Source organism: Dendropsophus ebraccatus, chromosome 1 (genome assembly GCF_027789765.1).
Source record: "Dendropsophus ebraccatus isolate aDenEbr1 chromosome 1, aDenEbr1.pat, whole genome shotgun sequence".
NCBI lineage: Eukaryota > Metazoa > Chordata > Amphibia > Anura > Hylidae > Dendropsophus > Dendropsophus ebraccatus.
Window position 1 is genome coordinate 167,796,100 of NC_091454.1, and position 18,916 is coordinate 167,815,015.

Consider the following 18,916-nt stretch of genomic DNA (forward strand, 5'->3'; position numbering starts at 1 on the left):
TCCATTTTCTATCTATATTATAAAATAATCCGGGAATCTTGCAGTTTTCATTCTCACTACTGGGGCGAAAACTAAGCTGAGACTTCCTGTTGTGTCTGTGGTAATAAGAAGAGGCTGCTGTAAAGTAATCTGTACAGTATTGCAGCTACAAGTGACACCAGTAAATAGAGGAGACAATAGGTGCTCCCCGTGGTATCACCTCATCAAAGGTCACACAGGGTGCTCAGTGATGTTTCACATTCATCCCAAAGGGACAGAGTCTGTCTATGTCCATGAATCTTGCTGTAAAGCATGTGACTAAATGCTGTTAAAAACAGCTCAGGCAATGCCCATGACAATGTACAAAAAGTGAAAAAAAAAATATAAGTCAGAAAATAGAAACAGAGTAAAAAGAAAAAAAAAATTCTTTTATTCTAATCTGACTCTAATCAGTTAAAGAAAATCTAGGTGACACGTGCCCTTTAAAGGGGTTATCCAGTGCTACAAAAACATGGCCACTTTCTTTCAGAGACAACACGACTCTTGTCTCCAGTTCAGGTGCGGTTTGCAATTAAGCTCCATTCACTTCAAAGGAACTGAGCAACAAAACCTGCCCAAGCTGGAAACAAGAGTGGGGCTGTCTCTGGAAGAAAGGGGCCATGTTTTTGAAGCGCTGGATAACTCCTTTAAACTTTGGTCAAGGTACTATTCCTGAGGGTAAATTCACATGTACTGAGTTTGCAGCGGATTTCACGCTGCAAGTTTTGCGGCAAAATTCTCTGCAATACTTGGTACTGTTATGGTGCATCTACACAGACAGATTTATCTGACAGATTTTTTTATTCCAAAACCAGGAATGGATTTTAAAAGAGGAGAAATCTCAGTCTTTTCTTTATAGCCTGTTCATATGGTCTGTTTCTGGCTTTGCCTTCAAAAATCTGTCAGATAAATCTGTCTTTGTAAACTATGACTGAATTCTTGAAGTGGATTTTCATTCCACTGTGACAATGCAGCCACTGCCCACTTAATTAGCTGCTGGGTCTTAAACATGATATTGCTTTAACTGCCCGCGCTCCTGCCTGCTTCTTCAGTTCCTGGGTCACTGGCGGCCTGCTAAGCCAATCAGTGTGCTGCCTCACCACAAGCACTGATTGGCTGAGCGGACTGTCAGTGTACCGGCAGCCGAAGAAGCAGACAGCAGTGCGCCAGAGGAACAGGAGCGGAAAAGCATGGTGTCTTATTATTTTTCACCAGCCCAGCATAGACGTAGTTAACGAAAACTACATTCTCACAGCTGAATTAAGATCCACTAAGAGAATGCAGAGCTATAGACTCTAATAGCAATGAATATCGCAGAAGATGTGTTGTAAAAAATCTGCTTAATGGTGCGTTCACACCTACAGGATCTGCAGCTGATTTTCTGCAGCAGATTTCATTTAAATAACTGAACACAGCATCAAATCTGCTGCAGATCCTGTAGGTGTGAACGCACCCTGAGGGTACAAACACACACACCGTATATGCAGCAGATACGCAGCAGATCTGCAGCAGATTTGATGCTGTGTTCAGTTATTTTGATCTAATCTGCTGCGTATTTGCTGCGTATCGCAGCAGTAAATACGCGGCGTATACGGTGTGTGTGTTTGTACCCCAAAACTCTATAAAATCTGCGAAATCTGTGCATGTGAAGCTACCAGTCAGTCAGTATATGTATATTTCAGTCAGTATTGCAACCAAAACCAGGAGTATATTAAAAACACAGAAAGGCTCTGTTCACACAATGGTTAAATTGAGTGGATGGCCGCCATTTAATGGCAAATATTTGCTGTTATTTTAGAACAACAGCTGTTATATTGAAATAATGGCAGTTATTTACTGTTATATGGCGGCCATCCACTCAATTTCACCATTGTGTGAACAGATCCTTTCTGTGTTTTTAATCCACTCCTGGTTTTGGTTGCAATATGAGGACCACAATACTGACTGAAATATACGTAGTGTGAACGCAGCCTGAAGCTGAATTCTAGGCAGATCCTTCTGAGATTCATGTTTAGACTTCCCCAACAGGGACAGGAACACTGTGCGACTCTAAATGATCATCCACATCAAGATTTACATCCTAACCAAGGTGAATAGTTACGTGCGGTTATTGATGGTAATGGTGATCTGAATCCTCATAATTACTCTATAGCAACACTGAAGTTGAAAGAAATCATGACAGGAAGTGTTGTCATGAGATTACTGCAGGACAACAGCCCCAGGCTTAAAATATTCTGCATATTATAATTTTTTTAATTATATTGCTTTTTAATGTACACTTGTGGGAGATTTATTAAACTGGTGTAAAGTGAAACTGGCTCAGTTGCCCCTAGCAACCAGATTCCACCTTTCATTTTCCAAAGAATCTGTAAGGAATGAAAGGTGGAATCTGATTGTTTGCTAGGGGCAACTGAGTCATTTTCACTTTACACCATGTTTGATAAATCTTCCCCTATGAGTCTTTTTATTGTAAGTCTCCTTTAACCCCTTAACGACGCATGACAAGTATACCCGTCATGCGGCCTTTAAGGGGGATCAGAGAGGGCTCCCGACGTGAGCCCTCTCTGCAGCCTGCGGTGCCCGGTTGCTATGTGTAGCCAGGGACCGCAAGTACTAGCCGGCGTGGACCGATCGCCGCGGACGGCTAATTAACTATTCAAATGCAGCTGTCAAAGCTGACAGCTTCGTTTGGATAGTATATGTGCCCCCTGTCCCTGGTGTCTAGTGGGAGATCCGTTGTAATGAGCCGTCCGGGGCTCCGCGTCGGAATGACGCTGATCCCGGATCGGCAATCCATGTAGATGGTCTGCAGCAGACCATTATAATAGAGCACCGATCTGATGGATCATTGCTCTATTATATACACAGCATCTCAACGGGAGATCAGTGCTGTGTATATAGAAGTCCCCCAGGGGGCTTCTAATTAGTGTATGTGAAAAAAAATAAAGTGTTTTTATTAATAAAAAAAAATCCCCTCCCCTAATAAAAGTTTAAATCACCCCCCTTTTCCCATTTTATAAATAAATAAAAATAAAAAAATAAAAAAATAAACATATTTGGTATTGCCACGTGCATAATCACCTGAACTATTAAATGATTACATTCCTGATCTCGTACAGTAAATGGCGTAATCGCAAAAACCTGCCAAAGTGCAAAATTGCGTATTTTTGTTTACATTAAATCCAGAAAATTTTTTAATTATAAGTGATCAAAAAAAGTCGCATATACGCAAACAAGGTACCAAAAGAAATAACAGATCGCAGCCCTAAAAATGACACCTCACACAGCCCCATAGACCAAACAATAAAAGCGTTATAAGGATGGGAATAGAGCGATTTTAAACACATTTAGTTTTCTTTAAAAGGTTAAAATTTCTTAAAAGCCATCAAATAATATAAAAGTTATACAAGTTACATATCGTTGTAATCGTACTGACTTGTGGAACATAGATAACATGTCAGTTTTACCATTAGGCGAACGGCGTAAATACAAAACCTCTCAAAATAAAAGGAATTGCACCTTTTTATCAAATTTCACTGCACATATAATTTATTTCTGGTTTTTCTGCATATTTTATAGAAACATTAAGTCTGTATTTGCAAAGTATAATTGGTGTCGCAAAAAAAAAAAGGGGCTCATGTGGGTCTGTAGGGGAAAATATGCAAGCATATTAAACATGAGGAGGAAAAAACAAAAGCGCAAAAAATGAAAACTGTCTCCGTCCTTAAAGGGTTAAAGTAAGTTAGGGTATCTGTCTTTAATGATTCCATGTCACCTCCATGCCACCTTAATGCTTCTCCTTCACCTAAAGGGTTAATTTCCAATAGCTCTTGGATTACCACCGATGACGCTTTTTAGACACTGTGAAGCAACCTGCACATTTTTATCATCTAACCATCAGCTCATATTTGCTTTGGAACAAAGTGCAGTACAGGTGTGTAGGCCAGGTCCATACTGTACATGCAGTCACAATGGCAGAGCTCACCGCAGGATACAATAGCTGGCTGCAGTCAATGCCTCTTACAGAATCATTTCAGGCTTCAATTTGCCATTTTAAAATGTAACCACACAGGCTGAACTGGAAGCAAGTGTCACTGTTGTGTGTTTGCCTAAGGCAAGTGTGGTAGATGAATAGTTTGTATTCACCCGTCCATCATACAACTCTTACACTGTGACATCTCTAAGCACACAAGTAAAGTATACAGAAGACAGATGTCTAAACTACGAGAGGGCCAGGCGTGGAAATGTAAAATATGTATCTATATACGTATGTGTAACCCTCTGTGCTACTGAACCAGCTGTGGGCCACACCTGGGAGTGGAGTCTAAGTACCCTCTAGGTTTTTATCCTGTTCCTTCTGCTCCTTGAGGGTACCAAGCTTGCATGGTGCCGGCATGGGTAGAAGGTGGCCTGGTGGACCAGATGGTATAATTGCGTGGCACCAGTAGGTCAAACAGGTAGGCGTAGTCATACATTATGGACCCCGCTCCCCATAGCGGCGCTACTATGCCCTGTTTCCCTGGGCCATGATGGGATGCATTTTTCCCCTAGATATATTCCAAATCCAGATGCCATGACTAAGAGCCAGGCTGGCTCGAAAAGCGTCGGCTGTTTCTTTTAATGAAAATTTCTACAATAAAATTTAAGATTTTATGAGCTGAAGGAATCCTGTTGCTTTTTCTTTATACAGGAGAGTAAGAATGACATCTATGGATGAGAGACACATGTAGTCAAGTACAGACAGGAGGTCAGGGCAGGCAGCACAGGTTCAGATTACCAATCCAGGTCAGCAACAGAAAATTCACTACAGTACAGAAGAGGTCAGACATTGGAAACCAGGAAAAGGCATAGTGGATGGGCATGGGTGGATGGAGCAGCAGGATCAGGATAGCACATTTTCTCTAGAAACTAGCAACACTCAGGCACAGAATGCTGGGTGAAACACTCTCTAATAGTCATTGCTGAGCGAGGATACATGCATGACCTCTATAGGCCAGAACTACAATTAAAAGGAGCATGGTGACGACCAAGAGAGATGAAACAGCATGCCAACCTGAAACATCCATCATCATCAGACAGAAGGAACAAGGGACTGTCTGAGGAGATAAGAGACAGAGCTGATTACCTACTGCCAGTTTACCATAGCCATGTGACTTCTGATATCCAGACCTGCCCTGTCTATAATTTGGATGCCCAATGGTCTATGATAATAGACCATTGTAGAGTGGTTGACTAATTGGGGTTGAAGCATAAAGTACGAAGAAGAACTAAATTAATATAGTAAATTGCCATTAAAAGGTTTGTCTAGAAAGAAGAAAAAAATAGATGCTTCCCCCCCCACAAACAGTGTTATACTTGTCCTCAGTTTATGTGTGGCAGTGCAGCCCAGTTCCATTGAAGCAAATGGAACTGTGTGTTACTCACACAACAACCTGGGGGTAGGTATGGGAAAACCCCTTTAATAGAACAATGTTTTGGGAACTGACTCTATCTGCTAGGTCATAAAAGAGTTGTTGTTGAGGGATTGCTGTGATCATGGCTGACATTGGGTTGATTGGTGCCCTGAGTAGAGATGACTTCATACAAAGTAAAGAGAAGGCACTACTCAAATGCAATAAATAACCTTACTAATGGAGGGTGCTCAACCCAATATGACAAGAAAAAGTATGTCATATACAAATGGGTGGCACATCCAAAATAAGAGTCTGTATCCTTATAAATGTAAACAAAAGTATATCTTTATTAGTACATAAAGCTACAAGTGCAAGACAAACACTATAAAATCATCTAAAAACATAAACACAAACTAAGGACCGTGTCAGATGAACACGGCACCAGAACACACCGACAGGTACCAATGTAACACCCCCTCCTAATGGCCCCAATGACAAATATGCAGCAAGAATGTATAAGTGTATGTATAAGAGTATCAAGGTACATGTGACTGCATGATCTGTGTAGAAATGGACACAAAACTGCGAGTACCAGAAAGTAGATAGGATCAGGTGAAAACCAAAGGTAAGAGTAGATATCACCATAGGAGGGAGTAGGAATGGTCCGAACCTTCCGAGGCTCGGGTTCGTACGAACCCGAACTCTCGGCAATGATTCCCGCTGTCTTCCTCCTCCGTGGAGAGGGTGGATACAGCGGGGGGACCGCCTGGAAAACTGGGATATAGCCATAGGCTGTATCCCAGTTTTCCAGGCGGTCCTCCCGCTGTATCCACCCGCTGCATGAAGCGGCCAGACAGCGGGAATCTGATGCCGAGCGTTCGGGTTCATACGAACCCGAACCTCGGCAGGTTCGGACCATCTTTAAGAGGGAGTCCATGTCGGGGTCCAGGAAAGCCCATGCGTTCCGTCTCTACCACGAGACTTTCTCAAGTGTCTTGAGGAAGTCTCGTGTTAGAGATGGAACGCGTGGGTTTTCCTGGACCCCGACATGGACTCCCTCCTATGGTGATATCTACTCTTGCTTTTTTGGTTTTGACCTGATCCTATCTCAAGTGTCTTGAACCTATTTCTCAAGGGTCTTGAGAAAGTCTTGTAGTAGAGACGGAACGCGTGGGTTTTCCTGGACCCCGACATAGACTCCCTCCTATGGTGATATCTACTCTTACTTTTTTGGTTTTCACCCTGATCCTATCTACTTTCTGGTACTCCCAGTTTTGTGTCCATTTCTACACAGATCATGTACCTTGATACTCTTATACATACACTTATACATTCTTGTTGCATATTTGTCATTGGGGCCATTAGGAGGGGGTGTTACATTGGTACCTGTCGGTGTGTTCTGGTACCATGTTCCATGTTCACTGTGGTACTGGTGTTCGTGTTTGTCTTGCACTTGTAGCTTTATGTACTAATAAAGATATACTTTTGTTTACATTTATGAGGATACAGACACTTATTGGATGGGCCACCCATTTGTATATTGTTGTTGTAGCTGAGTAGAGATGAGCGAAACTTGAGCATGCTCAAGTCTGATTGTCCGTCATTTATATTCTGGTGGCTGAAGAAGCTGGTTGCAGACCTAAGGAGAACATTGGCCATAGATGGTATCTATGTTTTCCAGGACTCCCTAACTTCATTCACTGCTATTTAAATGCCAATGATTGGACTTGCAGAGTTGCGCTCATCTCTAGAGTGATACTTGTTGATGTCCCCCATTGTCATTTACCATAAACTGCCTAAATAATACAACTATAGTGTGCCTAAATAACATTATCATACAGCACCCAGATAGCACTGTTGCTTCTATAAGATTGTCCAGTAAACAAGTTAATGTAGCTTAATTCACAACTATAAAGTACTGTCCAGGGGACCAAGACCACCAAGGTCTGTGTGAAGGGCGTCTTAGTGAACCTGAATGCATGGTAGTTTGTTTGTTCTGTTACATACACACTTTTTTTTTTCCTGCTGACTTTATTATCCATAGCTCAAACAGGAGATGTATAGTATAATCATGTAAATTCTGCAAACTCATAATGCCATGGTGATGTGGCTATTTTGTAGCAGACATGTAACAATGTGCATCATTTTGCCATTTAGCTATATAAGACTTCACTGAAGGACTCCTTGTATTGTCCTTCTGTTTGATATTCATGCCTAACCAGAGATGACTCAGACGTAACTCAATCAATCCGAGTGACTCACCTGCAAGCAGACCTAGATTAGCCAGACCGTGTCATACAGGAAAAATTCTATGTATACATGATAAACTTCCCCCTCTACGCTTTCATTATTCACTTTACATTGTGCATAACATGGAAATACTAAATACTGGCATACTGACATATCTAGGCAATTAGGATAATGGACACAGGCATCTGGGCATTCAGAAAAATGGACCCCAGGCATCTGGGCATTCAGAATAATGGACCCAGGTATCTGGGCATTCAGAATAATGGACCCAGGCATCTGGGCATTCAGAATAATGGACCCAGGCATCTGGGCATTCAGAATAATGGACCCAGGCATCTGGGCATTCAGAATAATGGACCCAGGCATCTGGGCATTCAGAATAATGGACTGAGGGGATCTGGGCATTCAAAATAATGGACCCAGACATCTGGGCATTCAGAATAATGGACTACGGGTATCTGGGCATTCAGAATAATGGACCTATGCATCAGGGAATTCAGAATAATGAACTATAGTTATCTGGGCATTCAGAATAATGGACCCAGGCATCTGGGCATTCAGAATAATGGACTATAGGTATCTGGGCATTCAGAATAATGGACCCAGACATCTGGGCATTCAGAAAAATGGACTACGGGTATCTGGGCATTCAGAATAATGGTCTCCAGGCATCTGGGCATTCAGAATAATGGACTACGGGTATCTGGGCATTAAGAATAATGAACCTATGCATCAGAGCATTCAGAATAATGGACCCAGGCATCTGGGCATTCAGAATAATGCACTATGGGTATCTGGGCATTCAGAATAATGGACCCAGGCATCTGGGCATTTGGAATAATGGACCCAGGCATCTGGGCATTCAGAATAATGGACCCAGGCATCTGGGCTTTCAGAATAATGGATCCAGGCTTCTGGGCATTCAGAATAATGGACCCAGGCATCTGGGCATTCAGAATAATGGACCCAGGCATCTGGGCATTCAGAATAATAGACCCCAAGTATCTTGGCATTCAGAATAATGGACCCAGGCATCAGGGCATTCAGATTAATGGTATGCAGCCATTATTTAGCATTTAGGTTCTAATAACGATAGCACATAGTGACAATCAGGGCAATGCTGGTATATTAAGGCCTATAAATAGTAGTTCACTGGCATTTTGGGGTATGTCTTTTATGAATAAGGCATATTATCTTATTATCTTTATAATGCCACCCTTGCATTTGGGCTTGCAGAATAATGGCATACATTTGGATATATATATATATATATATATATATATATATATATATATATATATGGTTTTAGAATGTTATCATGACATTTGGGGTCACAGACTAATACTACAGCACCATTTTTGGTCCCAGCTGAGAAAACTTGAAGCCTGTGCTTACCTTCAGGAGATGTGAGGCATCTTTCCAACATGAGAGCTTCTTCTTCCCAGTCATCTTCTTCTTCTCCCTCTTCACTGGATTCACAATCCCTCTTTTCATTTTTGTGCCAGCCAGAACTACCATCCAGATGAGATACAGGGCTTGTCTCCTGTCTGAATCTAACTTTCCCATTTCCTGACTCATCACAAGGCTTTGTCCTTTTGTTTGCGTCACTATGATGACTTTTATGCAATGTTCGATGTGTTTTCTGTTTTTTGTGACTTTGCTGAGAAACAATGCTGTGGTTTTCAGACACTGGTTCTGCGCTTTTTCCAGATTGTGAACCTAGATGGTGTCTAGCGTTTGAGGAGTCTGAAGTGGATAGAGAAGTAGAGTGTCGTTGATGCAAATGACTGTCCAGTTGTGAGGATTTTATTTTTTTATAGTGCTTGTTCTCTGGGATATCTCCATCTGTCTGACGTTTCTAAAAATCAACACAAAAGAACCTATGAAATATACAGACCAATGGGGCAAATTTATCATCTGGCGTAAGCCACAGAAAAAGCTAAGATTTTGGACCAAACCACATAATTTGCACAAAATTTCTATGGCATATGGCTCTCTCACCTGTTGGGGGGCGCAGCAATGTGGGGAGGAGGCATGACCTACTCCTGCGGCTAATTTATCATGATAGAAATCTACACCTGCTCTGGAGCAGGTATACATTTCTGCGCCCACCCTGCAACAGGTGCAGGTCCAGCCAGATTTACTAAAAGGCATGTGCCTCAGTAAATCTGGCGGGCTGAATGGGGGTGGGGCTTTATTTAAGACCGGCATACGAGCCTTAATAGATGTCCCCTAATGTGTTTAAGATTGGGTCAATTTTCATGGCCTTAATGTTTCATCCCAAGGAGTCAATGGAGGAAAATCTGCAACAAAATTTCCATGCACAAAAAAAAGGGGAGAAATGGACACAGCAATGTGCATGTGTGTGTATTTTTGGAAAGCAGATAATACTTATGATAGGTGGAGATTCAAGAAGACATAGATTAAAATATTTTCATAAATATGATTGTTTTTTAATATGTCAAGTTAGAACCTATAGGGAGTTCTGCAAAAGAAACCATGACTTACAGCCTCAGGATGCCTATGTCGGGCACTGGAATGTGTAGATGACAGGCCGTGGTGTGTTCTTTCTCTCTCAGCACTTGTCTGGTAATTCTGTGATGAAGAAATGTTTGGATGTTTCCTACAATGATGTGAGATGGGATAAAAAACAACTGTAAGGCTAAGAGAAGATGGGTGGATCTGATTAAATAATTGCAGTAAAGATAAATGCAATTAATGCGTATGTGTGCCACATAATAAGCAGGATGTGAGGAAGGGTTGAGCAATATTTTGTTTTCACACTAACCTTCCTGTGATTAATAGAGCTTCAACTTGCATGACAAATAGAAGGCTACAAGATGCAATACACATATTTCCAGATGAAATACTCTATTAGTCAAGTAGGCAAAACGTCTCTGTGATAACCTTCCCTTCCTAACCATACTGAATGCATGGAAGCCACAGCTACAGATCAGCCCCAGCCAAAGTCTTATATATGAGCATAGGTGAAGAGAAAGGACAGGTTGTCACAGTATTAATAAGCTCTATATTTCAGGTACCGAACAGAAAAGTGTCATAGTAGTAGCAAATTTCCTAGAAGCCAAGCATAAGAAAGTAATAACATACATGCAAAGTTCAGAATGAGCTTAGAGAGAATGTCTCCTGAATAGGAAGTTGCCAATTCCAAATCTCAAGTATTTTATCTAGAAAAAGAAGTTTTGCTTTGCAAGTGCTTTGATTCTCTGGAAAAGACATACCAGTCCCTTGTAGCAAACAGGAGCACTTGTAAAGCAGAACTACTATACTTCTGCTACATAAAATAAATCACAATAGAAATAGGGATGGTCCGAACCCGCTGAGGTTCGGGTTCGGAAGAACCCGAACTCTCGGCATCGGATTCCCGCTGTCTGCCCGCTCCGTGCAGAGGGCGGATCCAGCGGGAGGACCGCCTGGAAAAATGGGATACAGCCTATAGCATAGAAGAAACATAGAAGATTGTCGGCAGAAAAAGACCGCCTGGTCCATCTAGTCTGCCCTTTTAGTATTTCCCTTCTTCTTATGTTAGGATGGATATATGTGTATCCCAGGCAGGTTTACATTCAGTTATTGTAGATTTACCAACCACATCTGCTGGAAGTTTGTTCCAAGCATCTACTACTCTTTCTGTAAAGTAATATTTTCTCATGTTGCTTCTGATCTGTCCCCAACTAACCTTTGACTGTGTCCTCTTGACTTTTTTTTTAATTAAAAGCACTCCCCTCTTGAACCCCATTTAGTCTTTTAAAGTGTACCTGTCGTTATAACTTTCAAAATCTAAATCAACAGTAGATGTGATATAAAGCAAGTTCACAATTTACATTTTTTTTAGTTGTCAGGGAAAACCTGTCACTTCCTGTATTTAGACCTTTTTTTATTTCCAGACACATTGACATACACATTGAGCTGTGACTTTCTGTACAGGTCAGACGTAATGTGTTTAGTCTCTTTTTTTTTTTTTTCAACCAGCACAAAATTTGCCTTCAGGAGACTGGACCTGGATTTCTGGCAGGTACAGCTTGGTTTTACAGCATGACATTAAAAAAATAATGAATGTTAATTGCAAACTTGCTTTATATCACATCTACTGTTGATTTAGATTTTGAAAGTTATAATGACAGGTACACTTTAACATATTTAAAGGTTTCAACCATGGCCCCCCTTTACTTTCTTTTCCCCAGACTATACAGATTCAAATCCTAAAAGGGGTTGCCCACTTTATAGTAAAATAGTTCAGTTTCAGTATTAGTAAGTGTACCCTCTGTGTATACTGACAGCAGCTCCCTGTGTATAACATAGAGCTAAAATCAGACTTCTCTCCTCCAGCCTGTGATGCTATACTCTGTGGTGTTTTTGTCCATAATATGGCTGGCATGGAGGAGCATGTGTCCATGCACCATCCCCAGGGGCATGGACACAGGGGGCGGGGCATGGACACATGCTCCTCTATGTCAGCCATCTTATGTACAGAATAACCACAGAGCAGGGCAGCACAGCCTGGAGGAGGGGAGTCTGATTTTAGCTCTATGAGGTACACAGGGAGCTGCTGTCAGTATATTCAGTGAGTACAGTTACTAATACTGTACACTGAACTATTTTACTATAAAGTGGCCAACCTCTTAAAGTCTTTTCAGATATTTTCTATGGCTTACACTGAAAACACAGAAGCTGTGCAAATCTTTCTATTATAATTTTGCCCTGTGAGCTCCACTCCTGATTTTGATTGAAAAAATACTGATGGAAATACTATGTGTGAACATACACTTAAAGTATTTTTCTTCTCTTAACCTAACAATATATAGATGACACAGTGATCATATTGGAAATTATATGTACAAATGCCATTACATTCCTTCTTTAACCCCTAGGCGACCTAGGACGTACCGGTACATCCTGGAAGTCTGTCCCCAGACGACCCTGGACGTATCGGTACGCCCTGATCTATGAAGCGCGCTCCGGAGCGGAGCGCGCTTCATAGCAGGTGGGGGCCGGCTGCAATCAGCAGCCGGGCACCTCACCGTTAATGACACGCAGCGGTCGTTCTGCAGTGTGCCATTAACTCCTTAAACGCCGGGATCGCGACGCGGCCGCAGCGTTTAAGTGTAAGTGACAGGGGGAGTCACACTGCGGGGGTCCTGATCGTTAAAACGGACCGCCGGAGGTCTCTCACCTGCCTCCGTTCGGTCCGATCGGCGCTCTGGTCACTGAGCCTGCACAGGCAGGCTCAATGAGCAGAGCGCTGATAACACTGATCAATGCTATGCCTATGGCATAGCAGTGATCAGTGTAAAAATCAAAGTTATGTATGTACAAGTCCCCCAAAGGGACTTAAAATGTGTAAAAAAAAAAAAAAGTTAAAAATCACTAACACACTGCCCCAAAACCCCTCCCCCAATAAAAGTCTAAATCACCCCCCTTTCCCACTATATAAATAAAACATATAAAGATAAATAAATAAACATATAATATAGCGTGCGTAATTATCCAATCTATTAAAATATAACAAGCGTCATTGTGAACGGCGTACACGAAAAGAGGGAAAAAAGTGTGCGGATTACCGATTTTATGTTACATTATATATAAAAAAAATTAATTAAAAGTGATCAAAACGTCCGATCTTCACAAATATGGTATTAATAAAAACTAGAGATCATGGCGGAAAAAATGACACCCCATACAGCCCCGTAGGTGAAAAAATAAAACTGTTATAAGCGCCACAATAGGCCCATTTTATTAATATTTAATTGCCAAAAAAGGGATTTCATTAAAAAAAATATATATAACATTAGAGAATCTGTGTAACCTGCATGTGGTTGTGTTCGGACTGACCTATAGAATAATGGTATCATGTCGCTTTTACCATATAGTGCATTACGTAGACACAGGAACCCCCCAAACGTTACCATATTGCATTCTTTTTTAGGATTTCACCCATTTATATCTTCATAAAAAATATATTTGGAATTCCGTCATACATTTTATGGTAAAAAGAAAGACGCCATTACAAAGTACAACTATTCCTGTAACAAACAAGCCATTACATGGCCTTGTAGATAATAAAAACTGAAAGTGCTAGAGCTCTTAGAAGGGGAGGAGGGAAAAACGAAAGTGCAAAGATCCAAATTTGCGTGGTCCACTGGGTCATTTTGGGCCTGGTCCTCAAAGGGTTAAAGTAATAGGTATTTAATAAAAACCATCCTTTACCAACTACCTGCTGGTAACTGAAACAAGACTTTGTCACAGTTAAAGACAAGACTTTCCTAGTGCTGCTCCTTCATGAACTCAATCGGCAACTCACAGACTAAAATTTAGACACTGCCTAAAATATCCAATTGAATTCAACATTTTCCAGCTAAATCCACATAGATTCTCAATAGTTGAACACAAGAGTTAACATGTTACATAATAACTCCTGATACCTTGAAAAATGACTTGACATGTGCTGCCTCTCCTCAGGGGTGTAGCCCATCCAGTCCCTCTGTACCTGGCTGTACAGCTCCTCTCTCAGGCAGTACTTGCCATCCTTTGGACTTAAGCATCCTACCTGCGATATAGAAAAATGAACTGATTTTAGATGTAAAGCTAAGAACCTCTTAAATTATGGAAAGGATGGAAAAGATATAAGAATCAAGTTCAAACGGCAGCCTCTGATAAGAGAGATTATAATACACCCAGCCTTGTTATTTCTATATCAGGTCAGGAAAGTCTGAAACCTTATACCTCAGTCCTCATTCAAGCTGTTCTTATCAAGGCCTTAAATGAATAGAAGGTCACTGAGCTCAGATTAAGCGGCTCAAGTTAAATCATTCCATAAAATGAAATGATTTCAGCAGCTATCATCTCACAATACACATCAGGAGGCACAAACAGGTTAATCTTTAAATTGGAGGGTGTATCTGTCCACAATCAGATTTGCATATTGGCAGGATTGCTCAAGCTTGTAACTGGTGTTTTCCCAGCAAAATATATTCCCATATAAACTATATTACATAATCCCTATATAACTATACTAATACCATAGTCAGCTAAAAGAATGAGCATAGCTATAAATCCACATTTAACTCACTTTTTGTATTGTGGCAATAGCTATGGAGTATAACTGGACCTTATGAAGGCTCAGGGACCATAACTGAGAACCAGAAAACATAGATTTTAAGCAGTTTTATCAGATTTCCTAATTAGTCATCCCCTCTATCACTGTGATCAGTATTGTTATTAACCCCTTCGTGTCTGTCTTTACTTTTACTTTTCCGGTTTTATTTTTTCCTCCTAGCCTTCTAAAATCCATAATGCCTTTATTTTTCTATATACAGAGCAATATGGGACTTGTTTTGTGCATATTGTGGGGTGAAATTGAAAAAACAAACAAAAAGCACGTTAGCAGAATTTGGGGGATTTTGTTCTTATACTGTGCAAATTACAGTAAAAGTCACAGGTTATTTGTACTCTGTGGGTCGACTGACCTCGGTGTCTATGAAGTGGGCTCAGCTTCTGAGCCCACGCCATTCACCCTTAACATCAGTTGACGTATATACACTACCATTCAAAAGTTTGGGGTCACATTGAAATGTCCTTTTTTTTTTTTAAGGAAAAGCACTGTACTTTTCAATGAAGATAACTTTAAACTAGTCCTAACTTTAAACAAATACACTCTATACATTGCTAATGTGGTAAATAACTATTCTAGCTGCAAATGTCTGGTTTTTGGTGCAATATCTACATAGGTGTATAGAGGCCCATTTCCAGCAACTATCACTCCAGTGTTCTAATGGTACAATGTGTTTGCTCATTGGCTCAGAAGGCTAATTGATGATTAGAAAACCCTTGTGCAATCATGTTCACACATCTGAAAACAGTCTAGCTCGTTACAGAAGCTACAAAACTGACCTTCCTTTGAGCAGATTGTGTTTCTGGAGCATCACATTTGTGGGGTCAATTAAACGCTCAAAATGGCCAGAAAAAGAGAACTTTCATCTGAAACTCGACAGTCTATTCTTGTTCTTAGAAATGAAGGCTATTCCATGCGAGAAATTGCTTAGAAATTGAAGATTTCCTACAACTGTGTGTACTACTCCCTTCAGAGGACAGCACAAACAGGCTCTAACCAGAGTAGAAAAAGAAGTAGGAGGCCGTGTTGCACAACTAAGCAAGAAGATAATCACATTAGAGTCTCTAGTTTGAGAAACAGACGCCTCACAGGTCCCCAACTGGCATCTTCATTAAATAGTACCCGCAAAACACCAGTGTCAACATCTACAGTGAAGAGGCGGCTGTGGGATTTTGGGCTTCAGGGCAGAGTGGCAAAGAAAAAGCAATATCTGAGACTGGCCAATAAAAGAAAAAGATTAAGATGGGCAAAAGAACACAGATATTGGACAGAGGAAGACTGGAAAAAAGTGTTGTGGACGGATGAATCCAAGTTTGAGGTGTTTGGATCACAAAGAAGAACGTTTGTGAGACGCAGAACAAATGAAAAGATGCTGGAAGAATGCGTGACGCCATCTGTTAAGCATGGTGGAGGTAATGTGATGGTCTGGGGTTGCTTTGGTGCTGGTAAGGTGGGAGATTTGTACAGGGTAAAAGGGATTCTGAATAAGGAAGGCTATCACTCAATTTTGCAACGCCATGCCATACCCAGTGGACAGCGCTTGATTGGAGCCAATTTCATCCTACAACAGGACAATGACCCTAAACACATCTCCAAGTTGTGCAAGAACTATTTACAGCAGAAGCAGGCAGCTGGTATTCTATCGGTAATGGAGTGGCCAGCGCAGTCACCAGATCTGAACCCCATTGAGCTGTTGTGGGAGCAGCTTGACCGTATGGTACGCCAGAAGTGCCTATCCAACCAAACAAACTTGTGGTAGCTGCTTCTAGAAGCGTGGGGTGCAATTTCTCCAGCTTACCTCAACAGATTAATAGCTAGAATGCCAAAGGTGTGCAATGCTGTAATTGCTGCAAAAGGTGGATTCTTTGACAAAAGCAAAGTTTGATGTCAAAACAATGTTATTTCAAATACAAATCATTATTTCTAACCTTGTCAATGTCTTGACTCTATTTTCTATTCATTTCACAACGTATGGTGGTGAATAAGTGTGACTTTTCATGGAAAACACAAAATTGTTTGAGGGACCCCAAACTTTTGAACGGTAGTGTATATATATGTATGACTGACGTGAAGGGGTTAATAGCGATACATTTAGGAGGTGCTTTACCCTAAAATAGACCTTTGTTATAGGTACAGTACCTGAAATAGACCCAGACATCATTTTTTGTTTCCTAGTAACTAATTATCTAATTGTTAAAGATACAAATTGTGATGACGGCATTCTGTTCATACCTCATCCAGTGCAGACAGTAACTCTGTGTGATCTCTGGCAAACATGTTCGATTTTTCTAAGCGCTGTATGAGTTCATGTTTCCGGCACGGCTTTAAGGCTAGAAGATGAATAAGCCACTCTTGAAGTGGTCTTCGCTCTCCGCTAACTCGGTTGCATTTTTTGGCTGCTGGTGTTAAGAATACTGGAGGGCGATGGCTAGGTGAGCAGCTCTCTGTTACAGACTCCATATTGTTCTTACTAGGCATCTTGACACATTTACCTGGGAAAAAAAAGATTAAATCTTTAGTAATATGCAATATACACCCGACATTGTTAATCTTCTACAATATAGTGAAACCAAATATGTCTCTGGGAATTTATATAGATTAAGATTTTCTGATGTAGGGTTTTTTCTACCTCTTAATTGTCCATTGTTTTCTAACTTTTTTATTTTTATTTCAGGTGACTATGCCCTAGGTCACTTCCCAATACTTTAACAGCTACTGTTCCACAATTGTATGAAAAGGTAGACTAGATTGCACTTGCTTTCCCTGATCTATTTCAAGTCTGCTCTATTCTGTCTTCACAGGAACTATTCAGACCAGCGGAACCCGTTTCTCATGGTCAAGTACCTCCTTTCTGTAGTACGTAACCATTGAGCCCTCATATCAACTGTACTTTATGAAGAATGAGAGAACTACAGAGTTGTTCCGACTTTCCTATCTATGCATCTATTTGTCTGGTTGGTTTGCTATCTATCTGTCAATCTTAACATCTGTCTAGCTATCTCATACTCTCATTTGACCAATAACCGGCCTTTGTAAAATGGCTTTTAACATCTACATGGCTTTAAATTTACATGCATCATAATGCCATGGATTCTGCCAAGTTTCTGTGCTAATTTTATAAAATCTCATTACCATCTCTAGCACTGTAATATACCGCAGATCATACCTTTCCCAATCACAAATCTAACCCAATTGAAATCTCACCATCATCTGTCAGAGGAGAGCTGGGAAACCACCATGCACATTAGACCATTGGCCAACATTGTTGGGTTTGGATAACTTTTTCTAATATGTATGGAGGCCTGTAGGATGGGACTCTCAGCATTTAGATACTGACTTAATATTGCAAAACGTCATTACAGCATATAGGGAATAGATTACATTTGATACATTTTCATCTGTCCAAGTATTGAAGTAAAGGGAACAACACTGATCACCTTTCTCCAAGACAATTTTCCAGGTATATGTTGACTTCAAAGGCAGAAGTGGCTGCTTTCATAGCTCTTCAATTCTTACATATCAGGTTGCTAGGCTATTCATGCAGGGAAAGAATATCAATAAAGACAAACACACTAATTGGGCGCTGAAAAGAGTAATTAGTGTACAAGTGGAGGTGGGAGCAGACGGAGCTAGCTAGAGGCTTGTTAGCGAATTCTCAGAAAGCAGGTGCGCTCGGCTAAACCCCCAATGTCGCCCAGGTGAAATGCCCCACTGAGGATGGCAGTGACGGAGAGACTCTTAACCCTAACTTAGAGCATGTACTATAGGTGACTGGCAATGCTGTCTGTTGGTGCGTTTAATAGATAACGAAAAATCAGTCATCTGAATTGGGATAAAAATTAGCCACTGCTCACACAGAAACTCCCACATATAAAAAAGGAAAATAATTACAAAGAAAATCACTTCACCTTTTGTAGATAGAAAACTTTAAAGCCCTGATTTATTCAACTGTGTGTAACACTTACTAGTGTAATTAGCTCATAGTAACCAATCACAGCTCAGCTTTCATATGTTATCGAGCTCTGGTAAAAGTAAGCTCTGATTCCATGTAAGGAACCTTACAGCAATGTTCAATAGGGGTCAGATTAAATAAACCCTATACAAGTCTTTTTTCACATCTATAGCAATT

The 18,916-nt window shown here is 40.8% G+C and overlaps 1 protein-coding gene across 2 annotated transcripts in view; it reads right to left on the minus strand.

The window, feature by feature from the left end:
• The window catches only part of ELL3 (elongation factor for RNA polymerase II 3), an 85,260-nt gene that overhangs the window by 12,039 nt on the left and 54,305 nt on the right, over positions 1-18,916 (minus strand). For both annotated transcript variants that reach the window (XM_069956641.1, XM_069956648.1), the window contains 4 exons: positions 17,020-17,279; positions 14,099-14,223; positions 10,170-10,284; positions 9,057-9,519 (listed from right to left, as the gene is read on the minus strand). In XM_069956641.1, coding sequence (XP_069812742.1) covers positions 9,057-9,519; positions 10,170-10,284; positions 14,099-14,223; positions 17,020-17,279 — 963 coding nt within the window. The remainder of the gene's footprint in view (positions 1-9,056; positions 9,520-10,169; positions 10,285-14,098; positions 14,224-17,019; positions 17,280-18,916) is intronic.